The following is a 25519-nucleotide window of genomic DNA, read 5'->3' on the forward strand; positions in this document are numbered from 1 at the left end:
ACATATAATTGAAATGTAAACCTATATCAGTATTATTTTCCACACGGATATTTAGATATTATATATCTACATCTAAAAGTTTTCAAATACAGATCGAATACGGATCGGATAATATCCATACCGTTTCACTCTAGCATTATGTCATTACGGAGTATATTTTATTTACAAAAATCATTATAAAATAAAAGAGAAAAAAAAGAGAGGATATTTCAGTGCTTCGGACTAGTGATTGGTAAACGGGCCGGGCCGGGCGGTCCGGGCAAAACCCGGGCACGGACACGGGTAGCCACGGTCACGGGCGTCACGGGCACACGGGTACAATGGGCCGGGCGTCACGGGTTCGGGGGTAGGACGGTCCAGGTACCGGGGGCCGGGCGGTCCGGATCCGGACCGGTTTTTTTTTTTTTTTTTTTCTGTTTTTCTGTTCTGTTTTTTTTCTTCTGGTTTTTTTTTCGGTTTTTTTGTTCTGTTTTTTTGGTTCTGTTTTTTTGGTTCTTTTTTTTTTTCTGTTTTTTGTTTCTGGTTTTTTTCGGTTTTTCTGTTCGGTTTTTTTTTTTTGTTCTGTTTTTTTTTTCGTTTTTTTGTTCTGTTTTTTTGTTCTGTTTTTTTTTTGTTCTGTTTTTTTTTGTTCTGTTTTTTTTGCTTTTTTTTTTGCTGTTTTTTTTTTTGCTGTTTTTTTTTGCTGTTTTTTTTTCTGTTTTTTTTGCTGTTTTGTTTTGCTGTTTTTTTTTTCTATTTTTTTTTTGAAAACCAATAAATTATAAATTCAAATTCATACCAATTTAAACTCATTTGACATGGTTGTATATTTGAACTCAATAATTTTTGTTATAGTAAAATATAAATAAAAAATGGGTAGGGGTCCGGGTAGAAAGTGGGGATGTGGGGCATGGGGGGAATGGGGGGAGAATTTGAGTTTAAATTTTGAATTTTAGACCAAAAGTAAAAAAAAAAAAAATATTCTGCCACGGGCTCACGGTCACGGGCACGGGCGCACGGGCTCACGGGCACGGGCGTCACGAGTACGGGTTACGGGTACGGGGGTCCGGGTTCTCACGAGCATTTTTCCAAAAAACCGGGTCCGGCCCGTTTAATACCCGTGCCCGTGTGCCCGTGTACCCGTGCATACCCGTGGCACGGGCACGGTCCGGTCCGGGCACGGGCACGGGCGGACCGGTCCGGATTGGGTCCCCAGGGGCATTTACCAAACACTACTTCGGACTACAGAAAGATAACTTTTCCGGTACAAAAAATTTCCCGATCAAAATATTATTTTTCTATTCAGTTATCTAAGATCTTTTATGGCGGTCTGGAGGAAATTTTTTTATCCATACAAATTATTAAATTTATATGTACATAAATAAAAAGAGTGTCTTATTTTCAATAAATATAGAAAGATCTGACTCAATGAGCCTCATTCAAATATATGGATCAGACTTAATAGTCCAGATCCATCGATATATATATATATAGTCGGGTTAAAATGAGTCATGAAGTAAAATGAGTTTGTACTCCATGGCACTATATTTTTATTTTGAAAATTCAAACAACCAATCCGAACCGCTCCACATGATCTCCATATTGAAATGTGCTTGGAGACCAAATTTTACATTTTTTGAATTTTTTTTACTATTTATTAAGCCACTTTGAAAATCGCTGATCCGATGGTCCAAATATTTTTACTGTTCACAGCAAAACAACAATTTTAAAAATTTCTTAATAATTAGTAAAAAAATTCCAAAAGAAATGTAAAATTTAGTTTCCAAGCACATTTCAATATGGAGAACATATTGGAAGATTCGAATCAGTTGTTTGGATTTTCAAAATGAAAATATGGCGTGGTGTACAAACGCGTTTTACTCCATGGCTCATCCAAGTCAACCTTTATATAGATATATATTTTTAATGGATGAAAATGAGAAATGTAAGTGTCACATTTCATTAAATTCTAAGTGGATCGGTCTCAATGATAATGATGAAGATCTAAATAATTTTATTTAAAAATTCGATAGAAAAGAAGAATTGGTGGCTGTCACATTTAATCAATTCAAAATTTAATCTTCATCATTGAGGCCGATCCATTTCTAACATGATTTTCTATGGCATCTATATTGCAGATTTTTTCATCAGCGTCTATTTTTTTTAAAATAAAATATATCAATTGATTTGGATCATTTAGTTATAAGTCCGATTCATATATTTGAATCAGACTTATTGAGTCAGATTTTTCTATATTTGTTAGAAATTATGTTTCAGTACATGTGATTTTAATAATTTGTATAGATAAAAAATTTCCGGTCTGGAGACTGGAGATGAACAAAGCTCAATCGTCTTGAACAAAATAATGGCCGCGAACAAAGCACCAAAATGTGAAAATGATGGAGTCTACAGCGATAGAGTCCATTTGCACTGACCCGAAAAAAAACACCTAACAGTACTTTTCTGTGGGGCCCACAATAATGCCCTTCCCATCAGTATCCTCTGCATTAACGGAGCTTGCATTAATAAATCTGAACCGTCCGATTGAAATCCGCACTAAATATTAAAGGATGTCATGCATTAAGGCGTGGGCCAGATTGGCTCCGATCCTAATCAGACAGCCAAGATGCAATCAACTAAAAAAAAATCATTTTTGAAATAATGTAGAAGATGCGGACTCGCTGCAGATCGGATTGAGATTATTTGGAATTCGTATCCTCTGAGATATCTCAAACTTTGCGTGACTTTATGGAAAATCCTAACCGTTTAAATACGTTCTACACGAATCTCAAAGCACACATAATTCTGAAACCCCTCCCTCCCTCGAATGGACACGTCGGTCACGCAAAAGTTGAGATATCTCAGAGGATACGTACTCGATTATTTGTCCATGGAAGATCTCAACAAACCGGACAAAAAAGGAAATTCTGTGGATCGGACAAAAAAGGAAATTCTCGTCATTACGTGCAATGTACTTAATCCTTATAATTAAGTCAGAACAGGCCATATCGTCGTAAGCTTGATGTGCAAGTGTAACAACCATTTAAAAAATAGATAGTTCAGATTGCATCGATATTATTTAAAGTCTTCAAATGAATCAAATCAATCTGTCCCAATTCCCAAATCAATGGAAGTCGACAGTCTCGTGCTGCTGCTCCTACTCTCTATCCCTCTGCTCTCCATTATTCTCTTATCTCAAAATAACAGAAGAAAGAAAGCTCTCTATCCTCTTCCACCAGGTCCAAAACCATATCCGCTGGTTGGGAACCTCCTACAACTGGGTCCCATAAGCCAGCCTCACGTGACTTTCACCTCTCTCTCCAAAACCTATGGACCCATATTCTCTCTCCAACTAGGCCAAGTCACAACCATCATCGTCTCCTCTCATGAATATGCAAAGAAGATTTTTCAAAATCACGACCTCGCATTAGCAGGCCGGCACGAGCCTGATGCGGTACGGATACTATCCCACCATGAGTGGTCCGTACCGTGGCTTCCACCAGGACCACGGTGGCGGTCCCTGCGCCGGCTTTGTACAACTGAGTTATTCACCAATCAAAGGCTTGATTCTCATTTATTACTTAGAAGGCAAAAGGTGCAAGAGTTACTGGATTTTGTCTCCAAATCCGCTGAAGTGGTACTTGAATCCTACCTTTTATAATTTAGAAATTGTATTTTTGCTACTGTTTTATTGAAGAAAATCTGTCCAGAGTTGACCTTTTTTTTTTCTTTTTATGAGTGATATCGACTATCGAGAATTGAACTTTATTTTGATCCACTATTCCAGGAAGCATCAATATCCTGTTATTTAAAAAAAAATGGGCGAAACTCATGTATGTCATAGGAACAGAAAGGTCTTGAATGGTCTTGCCGGTACCAAACAACTGGCTGGTACCAAGTATCTAGATAGCACTAAAGATCTTCTATTTTTTGTGAGGATTTAATGTTGGATTTTAATCTAATTTTGACCTATTTCTAAAGGGGGCTCCAGTAGAGATCGGGTGGGTGGCATTTACTACCACCCTGAACTTACTATCAAGCACAATATTCTCGACTGATCTTGCCGGTTTTTACTCGGATTCATCACAAGAGTTCAAGAAGACGATTGAAAGCATCATGGAGTTTGCAGGATGCCCAAATGTGTCTGATTTCTTCCCAATGCTTACCCCACTAGATCTGCAGGGTGTACGGCGAAAAATGAACCCTCTTACCAACTTTTTATATAAAATTTTTGATGAGCAGATCGACCGCCGGATTAAGAACAGAGAAGAGGGCTCTACCGGCCGCGATGATTTCTTGGATGTGTTGCTTGATAGTCAACTAGGGGAAGGGGGACCAGATTTTCGAAGGCCGCTCAAATCCCTATTTGGAGTAACAATTCTTCCACTTGTTCATATTTAAGGATTATGTTAAATGGAAATAATCATCTGTTTTTCTTAATTATTCTTGTCAGCTAATAATTATGTATTTAGGTAAGCATGTCAACACTGACTCTGTTTTACTTGTGTTCAATCGATGCATTCAAAATTATAATTGATTATTCTGGCACCAGGACTTATTTGCGGCTGGAACTGATACAAGCTCAAGCACTGTCGAGTGGGCCATGGCCGAGTTGTTGCAAAATCCTGTAACACTGGCAAAGGTACGCAATGAACTGGCATCAGTCATCGGCCCAGAGAGAGAAATGGAGGAGTCCGATATTGGCCAACTCCCCTATCTCCAAGCGGTCGTTAAAGAAACTATGCGACTGCATCCTCCAGTGCCATTTCTTCTTCCACGCCGCGCTCAAGAAACCGTCGAATTAGGCGGTTATTTGATCCCTGAGGGCGCTAAGGTAGAGAACCAGAGATTATTGATTATATATAAAGACAATTAAGTTTGATTGTTGACAACAGGATTTATTTTGAGAAATGAGAGGTAGCACAATTGGCTAGGAAAATGTCCTAGAGTTGTTATACCCAAAGGTTGAGAGTTCGATTCCCCCTCACGAATCTTGGTAGCTACTACCAAGTTTTTAAAAAGACAACAGGATTTTTTTTGGGTCAAATAACATTTGTTTTATTTTATTAGACTAGTTTAACAGTTCCATTCATGTGCTCAAAGCAAAGCAATGTTGCTTACATAATTATATTTCAACTAGTGACTTCAGCAAAAATTTTCTTTCAAGTCCATATTGACACTCTGTACTTAATTTCAAATTGCAGACTAAAATAACATGTTAGGTCTCCCCAGCAATTGGGATTGTGATGTAAGTGAGACAAAAAATGGAACTTCGAAAATTGTTCCTAATTCTCTCAAATCCTGCAAATTGAATTGGTATAGTAGTATAGACTATGGTATTCTATGTTTCATTTCATATAATAGAAAACTTTGTTTTTCCTTCTGCACCTCTTCATCACATGCAGCTGCTAGTCAACGTATGGGCGATTGGTCGGGACGAAACGACATGGCCAGATCCACTCAAATTCTTGCCAGAGAGGTTCTTGGAGAAGGAGATCGATTTCAAAGGTCGTGATTTTGAATTAATACCGTTTGGTGCTGGCCGACGAATTTGCCCCGGTTTGCCACTCGCGTACCGAATGATACACCTGATGTTGGGGTCCTTGTTGCATCGGTTTGAGTGGAAGCTGCCAAAAGAGGCGGTAAATTGTGGGGTCAACATGTCAGAGAAGTTTGGGGTAACATTAGCCATGGCCCATCATCTGAAGGCCATTGCCGTATCAGTCCAGGTAAACATTTCACATGAAAGACTGGTACAGAACTGAAATTTTTTCCAGAGCTTTAGTTAAGCAATGGGAGAAATTTCAAGAGTGTTATGTATGCCTCTCATCTCATCATATATTTTCATCGTCATGTTTGACAGGTTATATTAAGGAGGAAGAATTAGTATTTTAGTATAGGGTATTTTAGGATATCTCATTTATAGTATCTCTTTTTAGAGATTTATGTTGTTATAAATTATGTCATTTGTAATCTATGTAAGAATAAAGTTTAAGGAATACAATTAAGCTTCCTCATAATATTATTTCTCTTATTTCTTGCCTCTCCTTCGTCGAAACCCTAACAAAGGGTTTTATTATTAATAATAATTAATAGGAAAAATTTCTAGTGTACCTATATAAACTTTTAAAATAGTCAATTTTCTCATGAAAACATCTTAATATCCAATATCCCCATAAAAACTTAATATCATTTATTTTATCTCCTTAAATTCACTAAATTTGTAATTTAGACAAATATACCATTTCATTTTAAATGGAGATCTCCCTGTGAATGAGCAAAATTGAATAAAAGAGAGACTTCATCTTCTTCATCTCTATGTTTAAAATCTAAACTCCTCCTCGTCTACTCCAGTTGTTTATGTTTAATTTGATTAAATAGGAAATTAAATGATAAAATAGGACATCAACAAAGATTTGCACCTTTAATGGTGATGTGCAATCATAGACAAGAAACTAAACATATTACATGAATACTTCGCCAACCACATCAGCTAACACAAAATGAAAATATATCACATTACATAATTCCATCCAACAACCAAATAAACCACAGATTAATAACATTTCATGAATCGAAATAAAATAATAAAAGCAAAATAAAACATTGTTCTTCAATCATCACTCAACATGCAGACACAGCAAGCCACGCAGAGTGCTTATTCATGATTGAAATCTGAATTCATGAAAAATAAACTCCAAAAAGAAAAAAAGAAAAATCAAACTTAAAACATAAAACATAACAGTATTAACCTTAGTTAGGTGCTTCCAAAATCAAAAGCTTAGACCTTGTAAATAATCATTGCACTTTCTGATATTCGCTGATTGTTGTCATTTTCACAAATTCTAGCATTTTGCATCAAGTTATAGTAAGTAGACAAGAGGAATTGGAGAAGAAAATAATTTCTATTCTGATTTGTACAATGAGCATATTTATAAGCGTATTGCATCAATCACGAGTCTATCCTAACTATGGTTTAGTTATTTAACTAGAGTAAGCACTACGTTGTTACCATTGCTATTAGTTGAAACAAATTAAAAGGATCATTCTGTTTGAGTTATGCCAAGAAACCTCATTGCTTGTTAAAAACTAGATCAGTCCAGCTATTTCATAGCAAGATCAACGAAGGAGGAGTTTAGATGTGGAGATGAAGAAGATGAAGCATCTTTTTGCTTTTCTCTTCTCTTTTATTCAATTTTGCTCATTTAAAGAGAGATCTCCATTTCAGAGTATATTTGTTTAAATAACAAATTTAATAAACAAAAGGAGATAAAAGAAAGGATGTTATATTTTTATGGAGATATTAGATATTAAGGTGTTTTAATGGAGAAATTGGTTATTTTAAAAGTTTACATGGGTACACTAGAAATTTTTCCTAATTAATATTATTGTTATTGTTATATAATTTTTATTTTTATTTCTATTTATTTGCTCTAATTGCTAGAAAGTTGGCAAGTACAATTTATTTAGTCATTTATTCCGATTGGCAAAGGCTTTTCTTTTGATTTTGTATTGACTAGAAAACTTTAATATTTTGGTACTTCTTTCAATTGAAAAACAAACATAAAATAAAGGGGGGAATTTCATGTATATCCCTCAAAAACTTCAAAATTACGTATTTATCCCTCTAAAATTCATAATATCATATTTACCCTTCTAAATTTTCAAAACTCACACATTTATCCAATTAATCAATAACTAAAATTAATTAGGTTTAATATTATCTAAAATATAATTAATCACCTGAATTACTATGAATGAACAAAAAGTGTCATTAAAAATCTTCTTTGGCGATCCCTCTCTTTTCCTTCGATAGCAATCCCTCCATCACCACCGTGACTAAAATCCTTCCTCCTTATACTCTCTTTCTCTTGTCCCTTCTTTCTCCCAACTCCTAAAACCTTCCCCCAATCAAAACCCCTCCCACGCTAATACTAAAAATCATCCCAATCCTCTCCCTCAAACCTTTAAACTCTAAATCCCAATTTAGCTCTCAAATAAAACCACTGCTGTAAAATCAGAAATATCAAGCGTAGAACTCTGATCTTGCATTGTAATTTAATTTAATTTTAAATTTTATCAAAGACTGACTTCTTTTTGGTCATGCGTGCTAATCAATTTTAAACATGTTATGTTGGTTGTAATTGTTAGGGTAGTGGCTGTAGTTAGGAGATTATTCAGAGGCGCCTTCATCTTTAGTGAGCTCATAGGTAAGTAGGGGGTTATATTTGGGAGTTTAAAGATTTGGAGAAGAGGAATTGGGATGATTTTTAGTATTATTGTGGGAGGATTTGATTGAGGGAAGGTTTTTAGAAGTTGAGAGAAAGAAGGGGCAAGAGAAGGAGAGTAGGGGGAAGAATTTAGGCATGGTGGTGAGGGAGAGATCGTCATGGAAGGAGCACGAGAGGGATCACATGAAAGGTTTTTAATGACTATTCTTATTCAAAGTAATCCAGGTGATTAATTATATTTTAGAGAATATTAAATCTAATTAATTTCAGTTATTGATTAATTGGATAAATTTGTGAGTTTTGAAAATTTAGAAAGGTAAATATGATATTATGAATTTTAGAGGGATAAATACGTAATTTCAAAGTTTTTGAGGGATATACATGAAATTCCCCCTAAAATAAATATTTAACAACTGTTAATTAGATTGCAAAAAAAAAAGTTCATCTGAGTTGTCTAATTTAAAAAGAATAAAACATCTACGTTTTACCAAAATTGTCATGCTACAAGCCAACAACTCGACTGAGAGTTTGAGATAGTGTCAATCCTTTGCGTGTTTCTTTTTTTCTCTCTCGAATTCAACTCCTTTCTAATACTGTAGAGGATGGATCTCACTTTACGGTTTGAGATTAAATCTCATCGCTTTGGGATTCAAACTAGCTTAGGAGGACAATATTATTGGGCTTTAAGATTCGTGCCAAGTTAAAAAGAACAGTCCATATCCATTAATTGTAAAAGATTCCCGCAATATTGGAGAGGATGTGAATTCCTCCCCCTCCGCCTCTCATTTCCTCTCTCCTTGCTTCACAGCCTCTCCCTTACTTCGCTGTTGTAAGGTTTACATAATTCAAATAAAAAATTATTTTTTAGATGCAACACATCAAAAAAAGATAAAATTCACAAATTACAATTTAGGTTTACATAATTCAAAGCTTAAGTTTACAAAGTTATGTGATAAGATTTACAGAAGTCAAAACAATTGAAAGAAGCATCTCGATGCAGAATTTAACAAAACTAAAATTTTGAAAAATAAATAAAATTGAAATTTTTTTATCGATTTACTATATTCAACGAAATTGTATTCAAAGTCATGTGACAAGTTTTACATAATTCAAAAAAATTGAAAGTAGCATCTAGATGCAAATTTTAAAAAAAATTAAAAAAATTAAAATTTGAAATTTGAAATTTTTTACCGGTTTACATATTCAATGACACTGCCTACAGAGTTATGTGATAAGGTTTACAGAATAAAAGCGAAGGCAGGGTGATTTTAAAATCCTAGCAGCTGTCGCGCGGTTTCTCATCTCCACTCCTCTTTTCTCTTCAAGTTTGTTCCTCTCACTCTTCTCGATCTCACCTCTAACATAGCTCCTCCCCTCTCTCTCGATCGGCTCTACTTTTTTGAGCGGAGAGAAGAATAAGAGAGAGAGGAGGAACCGGAATCGAGCGGAGCCGAGAGTGCGGCATCATCGAAGTTCGGAGTATACGCCATCTCGATTGGAGTTTGGATGAGTAGATCCGGACGTCAGAGCGCGGCGACAGTCGAAAGAGCGGATCCAGTCGTAGAGAGCGATAGAGTTTAAGGTAATAGAGTAATTATGAGTGTATATAAGTGAGATTAGAAGATTAGAACTATTTTGAGTAATTTAGATAATTTTGTGAGAAGAAAAAATTATATTTTGTATTGGAGAGTCATTTGATTCGTTGTAAGTTCTTTTTTCTTATCAATGAAATTGTTAGTTGGCCTTTAAAGTCACTAACTTCAAAAAAAAAAAAAAAATTGAAAGTAGCATCTAGATACAAATTTTAAAAAAATAAATTAAAAAAAATAAATAAGAAAACTACAATCTTTATTTCATTTCATTCTATTTCGATTACATCTGACAGTGCCTGTAATATGCTACAATAGAGTATCTAACAAACTCTAACTCACTCTGTTAACCAATAATTTTTTTTACAAGACTGTTAGTCAGCTATTAAATCTAACTAACTCGGTTTGGTCTTCATGGTTATCAAACCACTAGAATCAACAAAAAACGATCAACTTAGAGCACAATTATTTTATCTTAATTGCAAATACCAGTTCGAAGTGTACGATCAAATGAGAAATTATATCGTGATGAGCTCAGATGGCCGGATCTAGGCCGAGCTTAATTTTGGTACTATTACTTAAAAATACAAAATTCAAGATAGGCCCTCTTCGACCCATTATGGTACTATGTACTAAAATATAAGCTTATGCAATTTTGGGGATGATAAGTTAATCAAGTTATTATATGTTGTATCGGTTCAATTAAGTTATTATATGTCGGATTGCGGTAGATCGATTTTTCTTTTTCTAATTACTGGTAGCGGTGCAACATTATGTCAATACTATATCATCATTACAGTAACGTACAAATGTCATGTTAAAACAAAGTAATAATGATACATATATTCAGCAAATGATACTTGCAAAACACTGATTCCCGTATAGTCAACAAATAATAATGATCTGAATTGATACTTGTGGTCATCGACAAAAACAAATATCTAACCTATTTAGTTTAGGAAAGTTAGGAACATCAACATGGTTTTAAATTTTGTTGCTATTCATTTATTAGGCCAGCCCAACAATCCAACGTACAACATACTAATAATTAATAGTAATAAAACCCCTTGAAATTTCGGTCATCGCTGAACTAAAGAAAAAAAAAAATCCTCAGTTCTGTACCAGTCTTTCATGTGAACAGTTACCTAGGACTGGTACGGCAATGGCCTTCAGATGCTGGGCCATGGCTAATGTTACTCCAAACTTTTCTGACATATCGACCCCACAATTCTCCACCTCTTCTGGCAGCTTCCACTGAAACCGATGCAACAAGGATCCCAATACCAGGTGTACCATTCGGTACGCGAGTGGCAAACCAGGGCAAATTCGCCGGCCAGCACCAAATGGTATCAACTCAAAATCGCGACCCCTGAAATCGATCTCCTTCTCCAAGAACCTCTCTGGAGAGAATTTGAGTGGATCTGGCCATGTCGTTTCGTCCCGACCAATCGCCCATATGTTGACTAGCAGCTGCATGTGATGAAGAAGTGTATCATTGTATCATTGTTTCAGAACTATATCAACTCAAGTGGCCAACTAGCACCTAACATGTTATTGTAGTCTATTAAGTAAAGAGCGTCGATATTGACTTGGAAGAATAATTTGCAGAACTCCTTATTATACATGTAACAATGATTTTTAGAGTAAATTAATGTAAATGCTAAATTATTCTAATAATAGAAAACAAATGTATAATTGACCAACAATGAAAAAAAAAAAATCCTGTGTCAACAATGAAATTTTATTGTCTTTTTAACTAATCATCTCTACCTTAGCATCCTCAGGGATCAAATAACCCCCTAATTCGACGGTTTCTTGAGCACGTCGTGGAAGAAGAAATGGCACTGGAGGGTGCAGTCGTAGAGTTTCTTTAATGACTGCTTGGAGATAGGGGAGTTGGCCAATATGGGATTCCTCCATTTCTCTCTCTGGGCCGATGACCGATGCCAGCTCATTGCGTACCTTTGCCAGTGTTACAGGATTTTGCAACAACTCGGCCATGGCCCACTCGACAGTGCTTGAGCTTGTATCAGTTCCAGCTGCAAATAAGTCCTGGTGCCAGAATAATCAAATAAAGGTTTTGAATGCATCCTTTAATATTAAGTAAAAACAGAGTCACTATTGTCGTGCTTACCTAAATAAATAACTATTAATTTGCTGAAAAAAAAAATGTTCAGAAAATATGAACAAGTGAACGAATTGTTACTGAAAATATGGACTTGTGATGCTCTCGATTATCTGGATCCCCTTCCCCAAGTTGACTATCAAGCAATACATCCAAGAAATCATTGTGATGGATAGAGCCCTCTTCCCTGCTCTTAGTCCGACGGTCGATCTGCTCATCAAAAACTTTATGTAAAAAAATGACAAGACTGTCCATTTTTCGCCGTACACCCTGCAGATCTAGCGGGGTAAGCACCGGGAAGAAATCAGACACATTTGGGCATGTTGCAAACTCCATGATACTTTCAACTCCCTTCTTGAACTCTTGTGATGAATCCGAGTCAAAACCGGCAATATCAGTCGAGAATATTGTGCTTGATAATAAGTTTAGCGTGGTAGTAAATGCTGCCTGCCCGATCTCCACTGGAGTCCCCTTTAGAAACAAGTCAAAATTAGATTCTGATGTAGGCGAGTGATCTTAATTTAGTGCTATCTAGATACTTGGTACCAGGTAACAATTTGGTACCGATGTAAGAACTTCTGTTCCTATGACACAAATGGGTTGCAGGCTTGCAGCCATTTTTTTTTAGATAACAGAATATTGATGCTTCCAGGAATAGTGGATCAAAATAAATGAGGCCCAATGAGGATTCAACTCTCAAAAGAAAAGAAAAAATGGTCCACTCTTGACATAATTTCTTCACTTAAAAGTTTAAAACAGTTGGCAAATTCAAACCTTGAATTTAAAAATGTGGGATTCAATTATTCAAGTACCTCTTGAGCGCATTTAGAGACAAAATCCAATAATTCATGCACCTTTTGCCTCCTAAGTGACAAATGAGAATCAAGCCTTTGAGTAGTGAATAACTCAGTTGTACAAAGCCGGCGCAGGGACCGCCATCGTGGACCCGGTGGAAGCCATGCTATGGACCGCTCATGGTGGCCTTGTACCCGTAGCACATCAGGCTCGTGCCGGCCAGCTAATGCGAGGTCGTGATTTTGAAAAATCTTCTTTGCATATTCATGAGAGGAGACGACAATGGTTGTGACTTGGCCTAGTTGGAGGGAGAATATGGGTCCATAGGTTTTGGAGAGAGTGGTGAAGGTTATGTGAGGCTGGCTTGTGGGACCCAGTTGTAGGAGGTTCCCTACCAGGGGATATGGTTTTGGACCTGGGGGAAGAGGATAGAGAGCTCTCTTTCTTCTCTTATTTTGAGATAAGAGAAAGAGGGAGAGCAGAGAGATGGCGAGTAGAAGCAGCAGCGAGAGAGCGTTGACTTCCATTTGATTGGGGATTGGGGAATTTGGGAGAGATTAATTTGAAGACTATAAATAAGATTGGTGCAATCATGAACTTTCTGGATTATCTTTTTTTGAAATGATTATTGCACATCAAGCGTACGAACAATACGACCTTTTCTGAGTTAAAGAGGATGCGGCCATTTTTATTAATATTTCTAAAGAAAATGAAAATTTTACAAATGTCTCTGTCTACCATTTTTTTTTATTTTTGTCCTGACCGCCTGGGCTTCGGGCGGTTCAAACACCATGTGAGGCGCCACCCTCACGGGCGGCCCATGCCTCTAGTGAGGCGCCAGCTCCTGGGGCGCCCCATTAGGCCTGTGAGGCGCCACCCCCCCAGGCGCCCCATATGTGATCTGATTTAAGCCATTTGTTTTCTGCCTCTGTCAATTCCCGATTTGAGAACTTCTCTCGAGGCAAGGAGCTATGAATAGGTATTTTTTTAATTATAATAATTAGTCATTACTGTTGCAAATTTACTGTAGCTAATTTACTGTGACTGTTGCACATACTGTACATTTACTGTAGCAATTTAATGTAATTGTTGCAATTACTGTACACTTACTGTAATGACCATGGACGAGATGGGTGGTAGGCGACCGTCGGGAAATCGGGGTCGCCGTTCTGTTTCTGACAGGCGCACGGCAGGTATGTAGCATTGTACGAAATTCATTTATGATTTTATTATATTACTAACTGAATTGTATTCTTATTTTCAGATGCCATAAACGCGCACAACGAAAGAGAAAATGCTAGAGTTGTTACTGAAGCAACTGGTAGAACACAACCCCCCTCCTCTGAGCCAATCATCTAGTTGCCAAGCCTCTACAAGTAATGCCGCACCTGCAACTCGTACCAGTACAACCAGTCGTTTGTTAGGTTTATTGAGACGTCGTGGCACGGACAGATAAACTTGCTATTTTGCTTGTGTGAACTTATTTGTTTGGTTTGAACTAAGTAATGAACTTTAATTGCGCTTTTGATTGTATTGTTGAACTATGTTTAGAACTATACTTATTTCTAGCATATTCAACAATAACGCAGCCCATGTTCAACATAAATTCTACAACAAAAAATTCATAAAATCCAGATACATTACTAAATAATACAGTACCGTCGAGTCCATAAAATAAGTGTCTAAAACATAAAATACTACAACGGCATACAATTGGGGTCTAAGCCTTATGAGCTGAGGAGCTTGCTCCCTTCTTTTCCTCAGCCCGACGGACGCACGCAGGACACTCCCACGTAGTGAGACGAGCGTCATTCAACGGATCTGCATACGGGTCCATGCAATTGGGATGAACAGCTTTGCCACATTTATAACAGAAGAACATATTCACCATATCTCCCTTCAGCTCACATAAGCAGCACTGTCCCCATCCATGTGGAGGGACCTTGTTCACCCAGCCTTCCATCAGTATTTTTCTAATTGATGGATCAAGAGTGCTAAGAAATTCTTCATTATTTTTGGGTGAAAACATTCTTTCCACATTCCTCATCGCGTAGGCTTCAGCCGTCCAAAAATTATTAATAAGTGCTCTTTTTGCTTCGCGTTCAGTTTTAGTTTTTTCTCTATTTTTTCCAACTTTGGGAGCCATTATAACTAGGGTTTCAAATGACAGCAATTGGTTAGGAAAACTAATTATGTGCGTAATTAAAGACTAACTGTACAGTAATCAACGGCTAATTAGAAAATATTTAATTTAAAAAAATATATATTTAAAAGAAATATTTAAAAAATAATTAAAAGAAATATTTAAATTACATGTAGCTGTAGTCGCCCAGAAAATCGCCCGAAATCGCCTTCAGCTCTTTCTCCCTTCTCTCTGCCTTTGAGGTGGGAGGTAGACTGATGTTGGAGTGAGAAGAGAGAGAGGAAAAACGAATAAATAGGCATCCCTAGTGGACCGCCCTGGCCCAGGCGGTCAGGACTTGTGATATGTGTATATGTATATGTGTATATGCGTATATATGTATATATTATACATATATTATAAAAACCATAATAAAGGCCAAGTCCTTAATTAGTGTTATATTTAGACTTGTGATATCCAACTGACAAATAAAATCAAAGTTCACCAAAAAAATAAAAATAAAAAAAATCAAAGTTATAAAAATTTACGACATCACTTCGTAAATATATCAAATATTTTATTTTTTGGCATACACTCTAAATAAGAAAAAAAAAATTTCACAAAATTATTCAAATCAAAATACTAAGATCTCTCTAAATAAAAAAATAAAAAAAAATCATGGGCGCCCGGGGGGGTGGCGCCTCACTGGCCTTATGGGGCGCCCCAGGGGATGGCACCTCACAAGGTTTTTGGGCCGCCCGAAGTCCAGGAAGTCAGGACAGAAATAAAAAAGAAGAAGTTGCACACAGGGATATTTTTAAAATTTTCATTTTTTTTAGGGATATTAATAAAAATGGCCGCAGCATGATTTTTTCTAGGCTCAGAATCAAATGCCGGTTTTCTCACAAGATTTAAATGGACAGATCTCATTCTACACGGTCTGGTATTGCACTGGATCTGAATTCCTTTTTTTGTCAGGGGCATTGGCATATTATTTATTATTTTTCTTTAAAAACAAAAATTTAGTTTCAATCCGACCATACTTAGAGTTAGAGGTATCTATTTTAGATCAGATATAATCTTGAATCGTTTACAAACGAAGTTAACGGTCACCGCGATAAGTTTTAACAGCTGTTTCACTAAATCCAGATGCCTATTTTAAATCTGTATGGGCCCATTGAACCTTGTTTTAGTCCGGCTTAATTCTGATATCTGGTATACTCTAGGCCCATAAAAGCCCATTATGTTCCTTATATTTCGACAAACCCTATAAATCAAGTCTTCAAAGCAGCGCGTACAAACCCTAACGAAACCCTAAGCCGCCGCGCGCCATTTTAAGTCCTCCGCTGAGAGATAAAGAGAGACAGAAGTCGAGAGCTCGAGACAAAAGCAACAATGGCAGCAGCAGCAGTTGGTTACGGAGCAATGAAACCGACTAAGCTCGGCGTTGAGGAGTCTCGCGATCAGCTCAACCGGATCCGCATCACCCTCTCCTCTCGGGATGTTAAAAACCTCGAGAAAGGTGCTTCATTTACCAAATCATAATGCTAATTTCTTATATTTCCTGTCTGATTGGTTGCGATCATGTTTGTCCCGGGTGCAGTGTGTGCTGATCTCGTAAAGGGTGCCAAGGATAAGCAGCTCCGGATCAAAGGACCTGTGCGCATCCCAACCAAGGTGTTGCACATCACCACTAGGAAATCACCCTGTGGCGAAGGTACTCCTTATTTCATCTTTTTTGTTCATGTTTCCGATACTTTGGATTGGCGATTGTTGAAATTTCTTAGCTTAGTCGAGAATAGAATCCAATCTGCATCTCTTATAATTTATGGTTTCTGGTGGAATGCCAAAGGTTGTAGTACCAAAAGGGTGATTCCCTGCTTCCATTATAAACTCAGCATCTGATTGATCTATGCCAAAAAGTCTTAAAATAGCATGCCCCTTGTAAGAACTGACTGTTTCATGTCTTAACTGTTCTTTATCTCATACAAATAGACCTGTGTAATTTCTGGGATGATGATTTTTTTTTCACTTGTATGCATTTTTTAAAATATTTACTAAGTTGTTGATTTTATTTACAAATTCAACCTGGTACTTCTATGCTATCTAATTCAGGATCTTAAGAATCAGCAAATTTTCTTCTTAGTCTGAGTAGATTAGGAATTGTTGCTAATGCTGGCAGTAATATATTTTTCTATCTGGGTATCAGTCCTTTTTAAATGTTAACTTGATTTGGAATTTTAAATGCCATTTTCCTGACAGAACATCTCAAAGCATTGGCTATATATGTTTTATACTATAATTTCTATGAGAATCCTGGCTTTTCAAGCTGTTGGGGCACTGATACTATAATTTCTATGAGAATCCTGGCTTTTCAAGCTGTTGGGGCACTGATACGTTCTCAATAGTTGTGATCACATGTTTTGTTTGATCAGCTTGTGTGGACACTTAGATTGTTTGTTTTTATTATATGGGCTCGATGTCAATGTGGCAATGCAATGAGATTCTTGGAAAGCACATCTGCTAGTTGATAACTTCTAATTACCTCGATTAATTGTTGCTGAAAACAAACACTGATATAAAACTAGAGCTTCTGTCATTCATTTCAATAAACCAAACATATTATGTATCCTGGTAGGAAAATTTTGGGTTATTGAAATTGTTTTCCCTTCTCCAGATCTTCTCTATATGGGTGTGGGGTTTGTGCCTTTGGAAATGAACTCTTAAATACTTTGTTTATGCATTCAATCTTTGGAATAATGTTTTGTTACTGATTTTGAACTTTTCTGAAACAAATTTTCAGGAACAAACACCTGGGACAGGTTTGAGTTCCGTATTCACAAGAGGGTGATTGATCTGATCAGCTCTCCTGATGTGGTAAAGCAAATCACCTCCATTAACATCGAACCTGGTGTTGAAGTGGAGGTCACTATTGCTGATGTTTGAAGGACTCGAAACCTTTTTTTTTATTTGAAAATGGAATGTTTGATTTTTGTTTAGACTTGGTTCCTAGTTTTTTTTTTCTCTGAGGTCACTGTACTGTGAGAGTCTCCTTGTGGAATTAGATATTGTGATATGATGCACTATTTGTAGTTGGTAATTTATCTGGTGCTTTTAAGCTGAAATTTTGGGATAAATTGGGTGTCCGTATAATTCTCTGCATTTCACCTTATTTTTGCTCTAAATCTTGGTACAATGATAAAACGGACAAGTAGTTTGGTTTTGAGCTGAAACTTGTTTTCCTATATTAGACAAACAATTTGATGTCCGGCCACAAGGTAGGTTAACAAAATATAGATGCTTGTTTTGAAGCTGTTAATGAAAAATATTAATCTCTTTTTTTTTTTTTGAATTGAATGAAAATTATTAATCGTGTGTTACGTAATGCTTCCAGACGTTTCTTCTGTGTATACTTAATCCTGTATAATATTTATCGTTGTTGATTGTTTCTTGTTCCATTTCACTCCGATATCATCTTTCCCAATTTCATTTCCATTTTCTCTTGCGTTATTAATATAACGGCTACAGTTGTTGATCGCTGTACGTTCACTGAATAATGTCTTCTCCTAGTAAAAATCAGTGTACTCGGGAGAGAATTCATCCATTGCTAGCTATTGTTTAAATACCACCTCATCTGCGCGTGCGCGCAGGGGGCGGATCTTTGAAGGCTCAGGGGCTGGATTTGAAATTTTTTTTAGAATTAGTACTAATTACTTCTTGTGCCTATCCTGTCTCAGATCTATCTTTTCATTTGCTTTTGTCCAGTCAGTAAGAAAAAATTCTAATTTAAAAGAAATTTGAGATTTGAACAAAATTGGTTGGAGAATAGCAATTGTATAGAGAAGGAGAAATTGAAGAAGACAGTTCTGACAGTGAAACCATTCATATATGTATTCATTTATTACATATGACATTTACTTTTTAGTTTCAGTCCAAACATTACTAAATTTGCTTTATGTTTTCATATCTGCCATCTAATTAAAGTGGAAATTTGCTTCATGTTTCCAAAAGATACATGGCATAAGTTTTCTCCAAAATGTCCCAGTCAAAAAAACATTAACAAAAAAAAAGGATCAATTTTTGTACCAGTTCCGGAAAATCAAAGAAGAAAAAGAGATTTTGTTAATAGGAATAAGAAACTGTTTATAAGTCTTTTTTTTTCTTTTGAGAGACAGGTAGCAGCTACTAGGAGTACGAAACTGTTTATAGTCATTGCATTATAAATAACTATACTCATTCAAGCTACAAGAATTTATTTTTTTTTTGCATTTTTTGCTTCTTAATTGTTATTTTATTTTATCACGTTTGTAATATTATAATTTACAATTTAACTCTATTAATTGTACAATTTTTTTTTTTTTTTGTATGATTTTATTGTATATAAAAGTGGGTCATACAAATATACTATTGCACCCGATAAGTTAATGAATTTCAATCCAATTAGCTATTTAAATCCGATTAGTACCCTACCCTGATGGAAATTCTAGATCCGTCCCTGAGCGCACACCCATTTTATATGAAATTTAATAAACGTGTCATTATGAACTTGATTTTCCATTTCTTTTACTACAAAACAGATTGATCACCTTGGATGCTGCTAATTTGCAATTAGCTAACATAATCAAGTGAATTTTGGTTTTTATGCCTTGTTTGTAGAATAATCTGCTGGCATTTTGCTCAATCTTTTTTCTTCCCCTGACAGAATCTTCGAATTTCAACTTTTTGTGGGGACATGGAAACGTGCCTCGGTACCATTGCTGAATGTGTTCCAGTAACACTTTTTATTTCAAAATGACAATTATTAGCTTCACCAGACCAGTAATATGCGATGAAGTAGATCATGGCATATTGAGAGATATATATATATACATAGTAAAGCTAATATACACTTAAGTGTACTGTACTCTTAAGTTTAGACCGTTCGATTTCTTTAAAAGTCGTGCTATCACGACTTTTAAAGAATCTACACGACCTAAACTTAAGAGTACGGTACACTTAAGTGTATATTAGCTTTACTATATATATATAGAGAGATGGGCTATGGTGCATTGCAATGCATGAACCCCCTTATGCATTGCACTATAATCACGGATTTAAAGTCCAAACGACCGATCTGAACCGTTAGATGTTTAATCCATATTGAAATGTACTTGGAGACCAAATTTTACATTTTTTGGAATTTTTTTACTATTTATTAAGTATTTTTGAAAATTGCTGTTTTGCTGTGAACAGTAAAAAATAGTAAAATTTTCTGGACCATCAGATCAGCGACTTTCAAAATTGCTTAATAAATAGTAAAAAAATTCCAAAAAATGTAAAATTTGGTCCCCAAGCACATATTAATATGAAGAACAAGATGAACGGTTCGGATCGGTCGTTTGGACTTTAAATCCATAATTTATAGTGCAATGCATAAGAGGATTCATGCATTGCAATGCACCATAGCCCATATCTCTCTCTCTCTCTCTCTATATATATATATATATTTAAAAATACTTTGCAATACACGTCATAAAGAGGTGACAATGAATTCTTTGCGGACATTTTTATTAATATCCTTAAGAATGTCCCTACATCCTTTTTTTTTTTTTTTTAAACTGTCCCGACCGCCAGACCCACAGGCAGCCCAGATCCTCTAACAGACCGCCTGGGGGCTGGGCGGTCCTCTTTTTTTTTTTTTTTTTAGAGAGATTTATATTTTGATTTAAATAATTTTGTGAAGAAAAAGTTTTATTGTATGCCAAAAAACAAGACATTTGATATATTTATGAGTGAGATATCGTAACTCTTTATAACTTTGATTTGATTTGTCAGTTGAATATCACAAGTCTAAAGATAACACTAATTAAGGACTTGGCCTTGATTCTTAATAATTTATTTTATTCAAATATACACAAAGAAATATGGTTAGATTGCATCAATGATGTCAACTTTTTTTTTTTTAGAGAATAATTGGAGAGCGAGAGAGAATAATTTGATTATTTGATTATTGTCAACATATATCATTTGCTCGGAGATAGACAAACAAACACAATAAATAGTAAATGCATTTTAAAATAATTATATGAATAATTCTTGAATAATCTTAGGCTTTTGACTAAACAAAATACCGATCATTGTATGTCTACCATTGAACGAAAACTTAAACAGAGTTTTTGAGGCACTAAACGATGTTTTTGTTAAATTCTGATGCTTCGGATACACGGGGGTGCTCCCCTAAGTGATATTTGAATCCGTCTCGTCCCCCCCTTCCGAAAAGTGGTCATACGCGCAAATCTGACTTTCCTAGCCAAAGTTATGGCTGTTTAAAGTTTTTTTGAAAGCTTAACTTTGAAAATTCATAACTAAATATAGAAAAATCCAAATAAATTGAAATTTATGTCAATTCTGTGTATTTTTGAATGCTCTACATGCTGGTGTAATCACTTTTGCAGTTTGATCCCTGTTTCAATCAATATTTGATGATTTACCAACAAAGGTCAAATTTAATGTTTTTAGTGCATTGCACTATACCAGTGGCCTTTGCCTAGTGCTTGGCTGCGGAGTTTGGACTTGGTACCATACCAGAGGTCAGTCTAGGGTGCTTGTGGATGGACAGAGGTCTGAAAATGCTATTGTGCCGCTATAGTGCGCTATTGAGTGTGGAATTCAGATCCTAGATACCTGAGGTTCAATTATAAAATATGAACCGTTTTTTTAACTTGGCACGCATCTTGAAACAAACTCTTATATTTGTAAGACATTGAATTTATTTTGGCTGAGAATTAATCTGGACCGTCTATATAAATTGCACCTCGGGTCCCATAAGATACAGATTCTTTGAGTGTGGTGTTCCGGTTTGCTCTTTTATTTTTTTGAGTGGTGATTTGACGAAAGTAAAACGTTGATTTGACAAAGTTAAAACAATGCATGTGAGTTGCAGATTTAATTCCCATATGCGTATCATGTATAAATCGTAGTAAAGAGTTACGATACAACTTTATAAATATATCAAATGTCTTATTTTTTGGCATACACTCTAAACAATAAAAAAATTTCGTCATAAAATTATTTAAATCAAAATATTAATATCTCTAAAAAAAATAAAAATAAAAAGAGAGGACCGCCTCTGCAGGGGGCGGTCCGCTAGTGGACTAGCCCGCCTCTGCATGAGGTGGTCTGGTGGGTTTATTGGGCTGCCCATGAACCTGGCGGTCGGGACAGTATTGAAAAAAAAATGACAGGGACATTTTTAAAACTTTTTTTTTTTGGGTATTAATAAAAATGGCCGCATTCTTTGATAAAGCAGACACGAAAGTAATCCGATGACCTTCAATAAAAAAAAAGTGTTTTCTTTGATAAATTTATTCTTCAAGATAATGACAAGAGAAACAATTAAATTTAACTAAATTTGAATAAAGTCTAAAGCCAGCAAAGTGACAGCATACTGTATTGTGATATGGTAATCTAACATTCATAATTTTTTATTTTTTTTGGGTTTAATCGAACATTCATAATTACTTATCCTACAGTAAAATATACCAGTAAACTACAGAAAATCTCAGCAAGAGCCACTACTCAGATATATAGTCACTTGTTAATTTGTCAAATAAGTTTCAGCCAAAACTTTACATGATAAATTCCTGTATGAAACACTGATGCTTTTGACCAGGATGCAACCAGTATGGTTCCAAGGTACAAGATTTCAGTATTTGGTGTTCAGAAAATTATACCGCAAGAATAATCTGGTACTGACTACTGAACAGATTGTATACCAGTGTAGAAATGGTACTGAACATACTGGTATGATTTCTTTTTATCCTCTTTCTTGTTTTTATCTATTCTCACTTATGCTGGAGCATCAACATCTACATTTAGGAACCTAGATTACAAACATCTACCTCGATACCAGTGTACAAGTTGGTATTACCACCTATTTAAATTCTGATTAGGCTGAAATGATCAGAAAAATTGTACATTGTGTACAATGTATGTCAAACAGAACAACACATAAGAGCAACTAAATTCAAATATAAAACATTCTCAGCAAATAACAGAGAGAATATTAAAACTGATTTTTGCACTGTTGTAGAAAAATCTACAAACTGTTGGATATAATTATCACATAGCAAGCACACACTTTTAGCATACAAAACCAAAATTTCAACTAGCCTCAAATTAACCTGTAACAACTACAAATCTAAAATTAAAAGGAAGCGAGATATAACAATGGTCATGATTCTGTTATTGATTAAAGGTCCAACAAAATTAGCACTAACTCTCTCCAGGCTAATACATTGAACAACCAAATTCCTAGAATTACTGAAAAAATAACAAAATGTAGAATCTGAGGAAGCAATTTTCCCTTTCGTAGTTCAAACAACTCTCCAATCTCCTACCAACCAATCATAAACTACAGTACCAGGTGATGAAAGCTAATAGAAAGAAAAAGAAAAAGAAAAAGAAAATGAAGAACAAATTCCTTACTTGCATGTTAGAAATGCAAATTATAGAAGAATTGAAAGAAAATCTAACTCCTGATATTTTCACTCAGTTGCAAGACCCCCACGTGGCTTCACCACCCCCTTCTTACCAGGTGAATAAAAATCCAAATACCACTTAACAAACCGTTTCAACCCAGTCTCAAGATCCGTTACAGGCTTATACCCTAATTCTCTCTCTGCAAGGCTAATGTTTGCATGAGTGTAAGGGACATCTCCATTTCTTGGCATCTTCACCAACTTCCTTATTGCCTTAACCTTCAAGAGCTTCTCTAGAATGTTAACAAGCTCTGAAACAGGTAGAGGTGTGGTATTACCAAGGTTGTAAACTCTCAAAGGTGCGGGCCCCCGCTTCTTACCACCAGACCCCGTACTCTTGCCAGCTGTATCAAGAGCCGCAACACAACCTCTCACCACATCATCTATGTAAGTGAAGTCACGTGCAACAGTATGTGCACCATGCCCTTCAAATACTGTAATTGGTTTTCCTTTCAATATATCCTTTGTGAAGAAGTAGTACGCCATATCGGGTCGGCCCCATGGCCCATAGACAGTGAAAAACCGCAAGCCCGTGATGGAAAGGCCGTAGATGTGATTGTAAACATGTGCTATTTCCTCACCAGCTTTTTTTGTAGCCGCATAGAGAGATGCTGGTCTGTCAGTGCGGTCAGATTCTGAAAATGGGACCCGCGAATTGAGACCATACACAGAGGAAGAGGAGGCCCAGACAACAGCGGGTTGTGGGTTTGCAGATTTTGCGGCTTCAAGAATTGATACCAGACCAGCTACATTGGACCTGACATATGAACCTGGGTTTTGCAAAGCATACCTCACACCAGCTTGTGCTGCCAAGTGGGCCACGTGTGTGAATGGGACCACATCAAACAGCTTCTTCAACAATGCCGCATCATTTATGTCTCCTTCTACAACAAAAACTCCAGCTTTCTCTAGGAATGCTTGCCGGGCCCGCTTCAGAGACGGGTCATAGTAGTCATTGAACGAATCAAGGCCCAGAACACCGTCACCACGTCTCCGCAATGTGGCCGAGAGATGGCTGCCTACAAACCCCGCAGCACCAGTGACCAGAACAGTTAACCCGTTAGGTGATCTCCGGACCCGGCAAGAGGAGCGAACCTTCTTCTCCCAGGCGGGCCCGCCCCAGTTAGTGTTGCGGAGAGAGCGGCGCAGAGATGGGTTTTGGGTCAGGTCTCGGGTCGATAGCGAGTTGGGAGAAGGCGAATTGGGGCTGAGGAGGAAGAATGCAAGGAAGAGAGAGAGCGCACAGAAAGACCAGAACACGATCTTGGAGAAAGGGGAGTAGGGGCTTGGGTGGTGGGGCCACCTTGTCAGGAGGCGCGAGTGGTGGTGATGAAGCGGCTTCTCAGGCTTCATCTGCGACATTTTCGGTAACTCCGTTCCTATTTCTCTCTATCCCTCTGGAGATTCGAAGAAGAACAAAAACGGCGACAATGGAGCTCGATTAGTTGCTTCTCCTTCTTCTTTCTTCGTCGATTTCAGTTTGTGGAGTGATCGAATGTGTTACTCTATCCCAAGAACGGATCTTGGGTACTTGATAGCTTAATTTCTTGGGCTTCTTTTAAAAAAATTGGGACTTATTTTTTTATTAGGGGTAGCTTCGGGTGAGAGGCAAGCTAGAGCGATTTGGTTTCAGAACAGAGAGAGAGGAAAGAATGAATGGGAATGTGATTCTTTCTTGGTCGCATTTCAGAGGGTTTCTTTGAAAATTAGAGGGAGGAAGAGAGAGAGAGAGACAGATAGCGAGCAGGGTCAATCGATTGGGGTCACGAGGTGTGAATTAATTTATAGTTTATACTTTTCAATTGACAAAACACTAAAAACGGTGAAATTCGAGAGGTTTGTTTTGTTAACTTTAGTCTTTAGGGGTTAATATTTTAACAGAGTAGTTTTCACTTCGTGCAGCGCAAAAACATTATACAGTGCTGTTTTGATTCTATAGTCCATGCGCTGCATGACGCTAAAACTACTCTGTTATATATCTACCCAATAGGTGGGATTTGGAATTAACGAGTAATTATGTTCGCGAAGTTGGTTCCTGATATGATAGGATTCGGGGATAAAAGTTTTCTTGCACGTGGTGTGCATTAAATGCATGCTCCGGTTTAGGCTGGTACCCCACGTGTAGACATGCTTGATTGGCTTGATAATTAAGCACAATT

At 36.5% G+C, this 25519-nt stretch overlaps 4 protein-coding genes across 4 annotated transcripts; 2 read left to right on the forward strand and 2 right to left on the reverse strand.

Moving 5' to 3' along the window:
• Positions 1-3034: 3034 nt before the first annotated feature.
• LOC144547459 (geraniol 8-hydroxylase-like) lies at positions 3035-5830 on the forward strand. The gene is made up of 4 exons (XM_078296111.1): positions 3035-3616; positions 3961-4350; positions 4532-4813; positions 5385-5830. Exons 1-4 carry the CDS (start codon positions 3107-3109, stop codon positions 5742-5744), a joined length of 1542 nt encoding a protein of 513 aa, XP_078152237.1. The 5' UTR covers positions 3035-3106; the 3' UTR covers positions 5745-5830.
• Positions 5831-10681: 4851 nt separating this feature from the next.
• On the reverse strand, positions 10682-13358 carry LOC144547565 (geraniol 8-hydroxylase-like). The gene is made up of 4 exons (XM_078296238.1): positions 12737-13358; positions 12006-12395; positions 11570-11851; positions 10682-11269 (listed from the first exon to the last, which is right to left on the reverse strand). Exons 1-4 carry the CDS (start codon positions 13244-13246, stop codon positions 10910-10912), a joined length of 1542 nt encoding a protein of 513 aa, XP_078152364.1. The 5' UTR covers positions 13247-13358; the 3' UTR covers positions 10682-10909.
• Positions 13359-16115: 2757 nt separating this feature from the next.
• Positions 16116-17978, forward strand: LOC144547355 (small ribosomal subunit protein uS10y-like). Its single transcript, XM_078295983.1, has 3 exons — positions 16116-16363; positions 16445-16558; positions 17645-17978. Exons 1-3 carry the CDS (start codon positions 16237-16239, stop codon positions 17785-17787), a joined length of 384 nt encoding a protein of 127 aa, XP_078152109.1. The 5' UTR covers positions 16116-16236; the 3' UTR covers positions 17788-17978.
• Positions 17979-23044: 5066 nt separating this feature from the next.
• On the reverse strand, positions 23045-25108 carry LOC144547461 (UDP-glucuronate 4-epimerase 3-like). The gene has a single exon (XM_078296113.1). It carries the CDS (start codon positions 24720-24722, stop codon positions 23367-23369), a length of 1356 nt encoding a protein of 451 aa, XP_078152239.1. The 5' UTR covers positions 24723-25108; the 3' UTR covers positions 23045-23366.
• Between the last annotated feature and the right edge of the window lie 411 nt (positions 25109-25519).

This window comes from Carex rostrata, chromosome 31, assembly GCF_964058835.1.
Source record: "Carex rostrata chromosome 31, lpCarRost1.2, whole genome shotgun sequence".
Classification (NCBI taxonomy): domain Eukaryota; kingdom Viridiplantae; phylum Streptophyta; class Magnoliopsida; order Poales; family Cyperaceae; genus Carex; species Carex rostrata.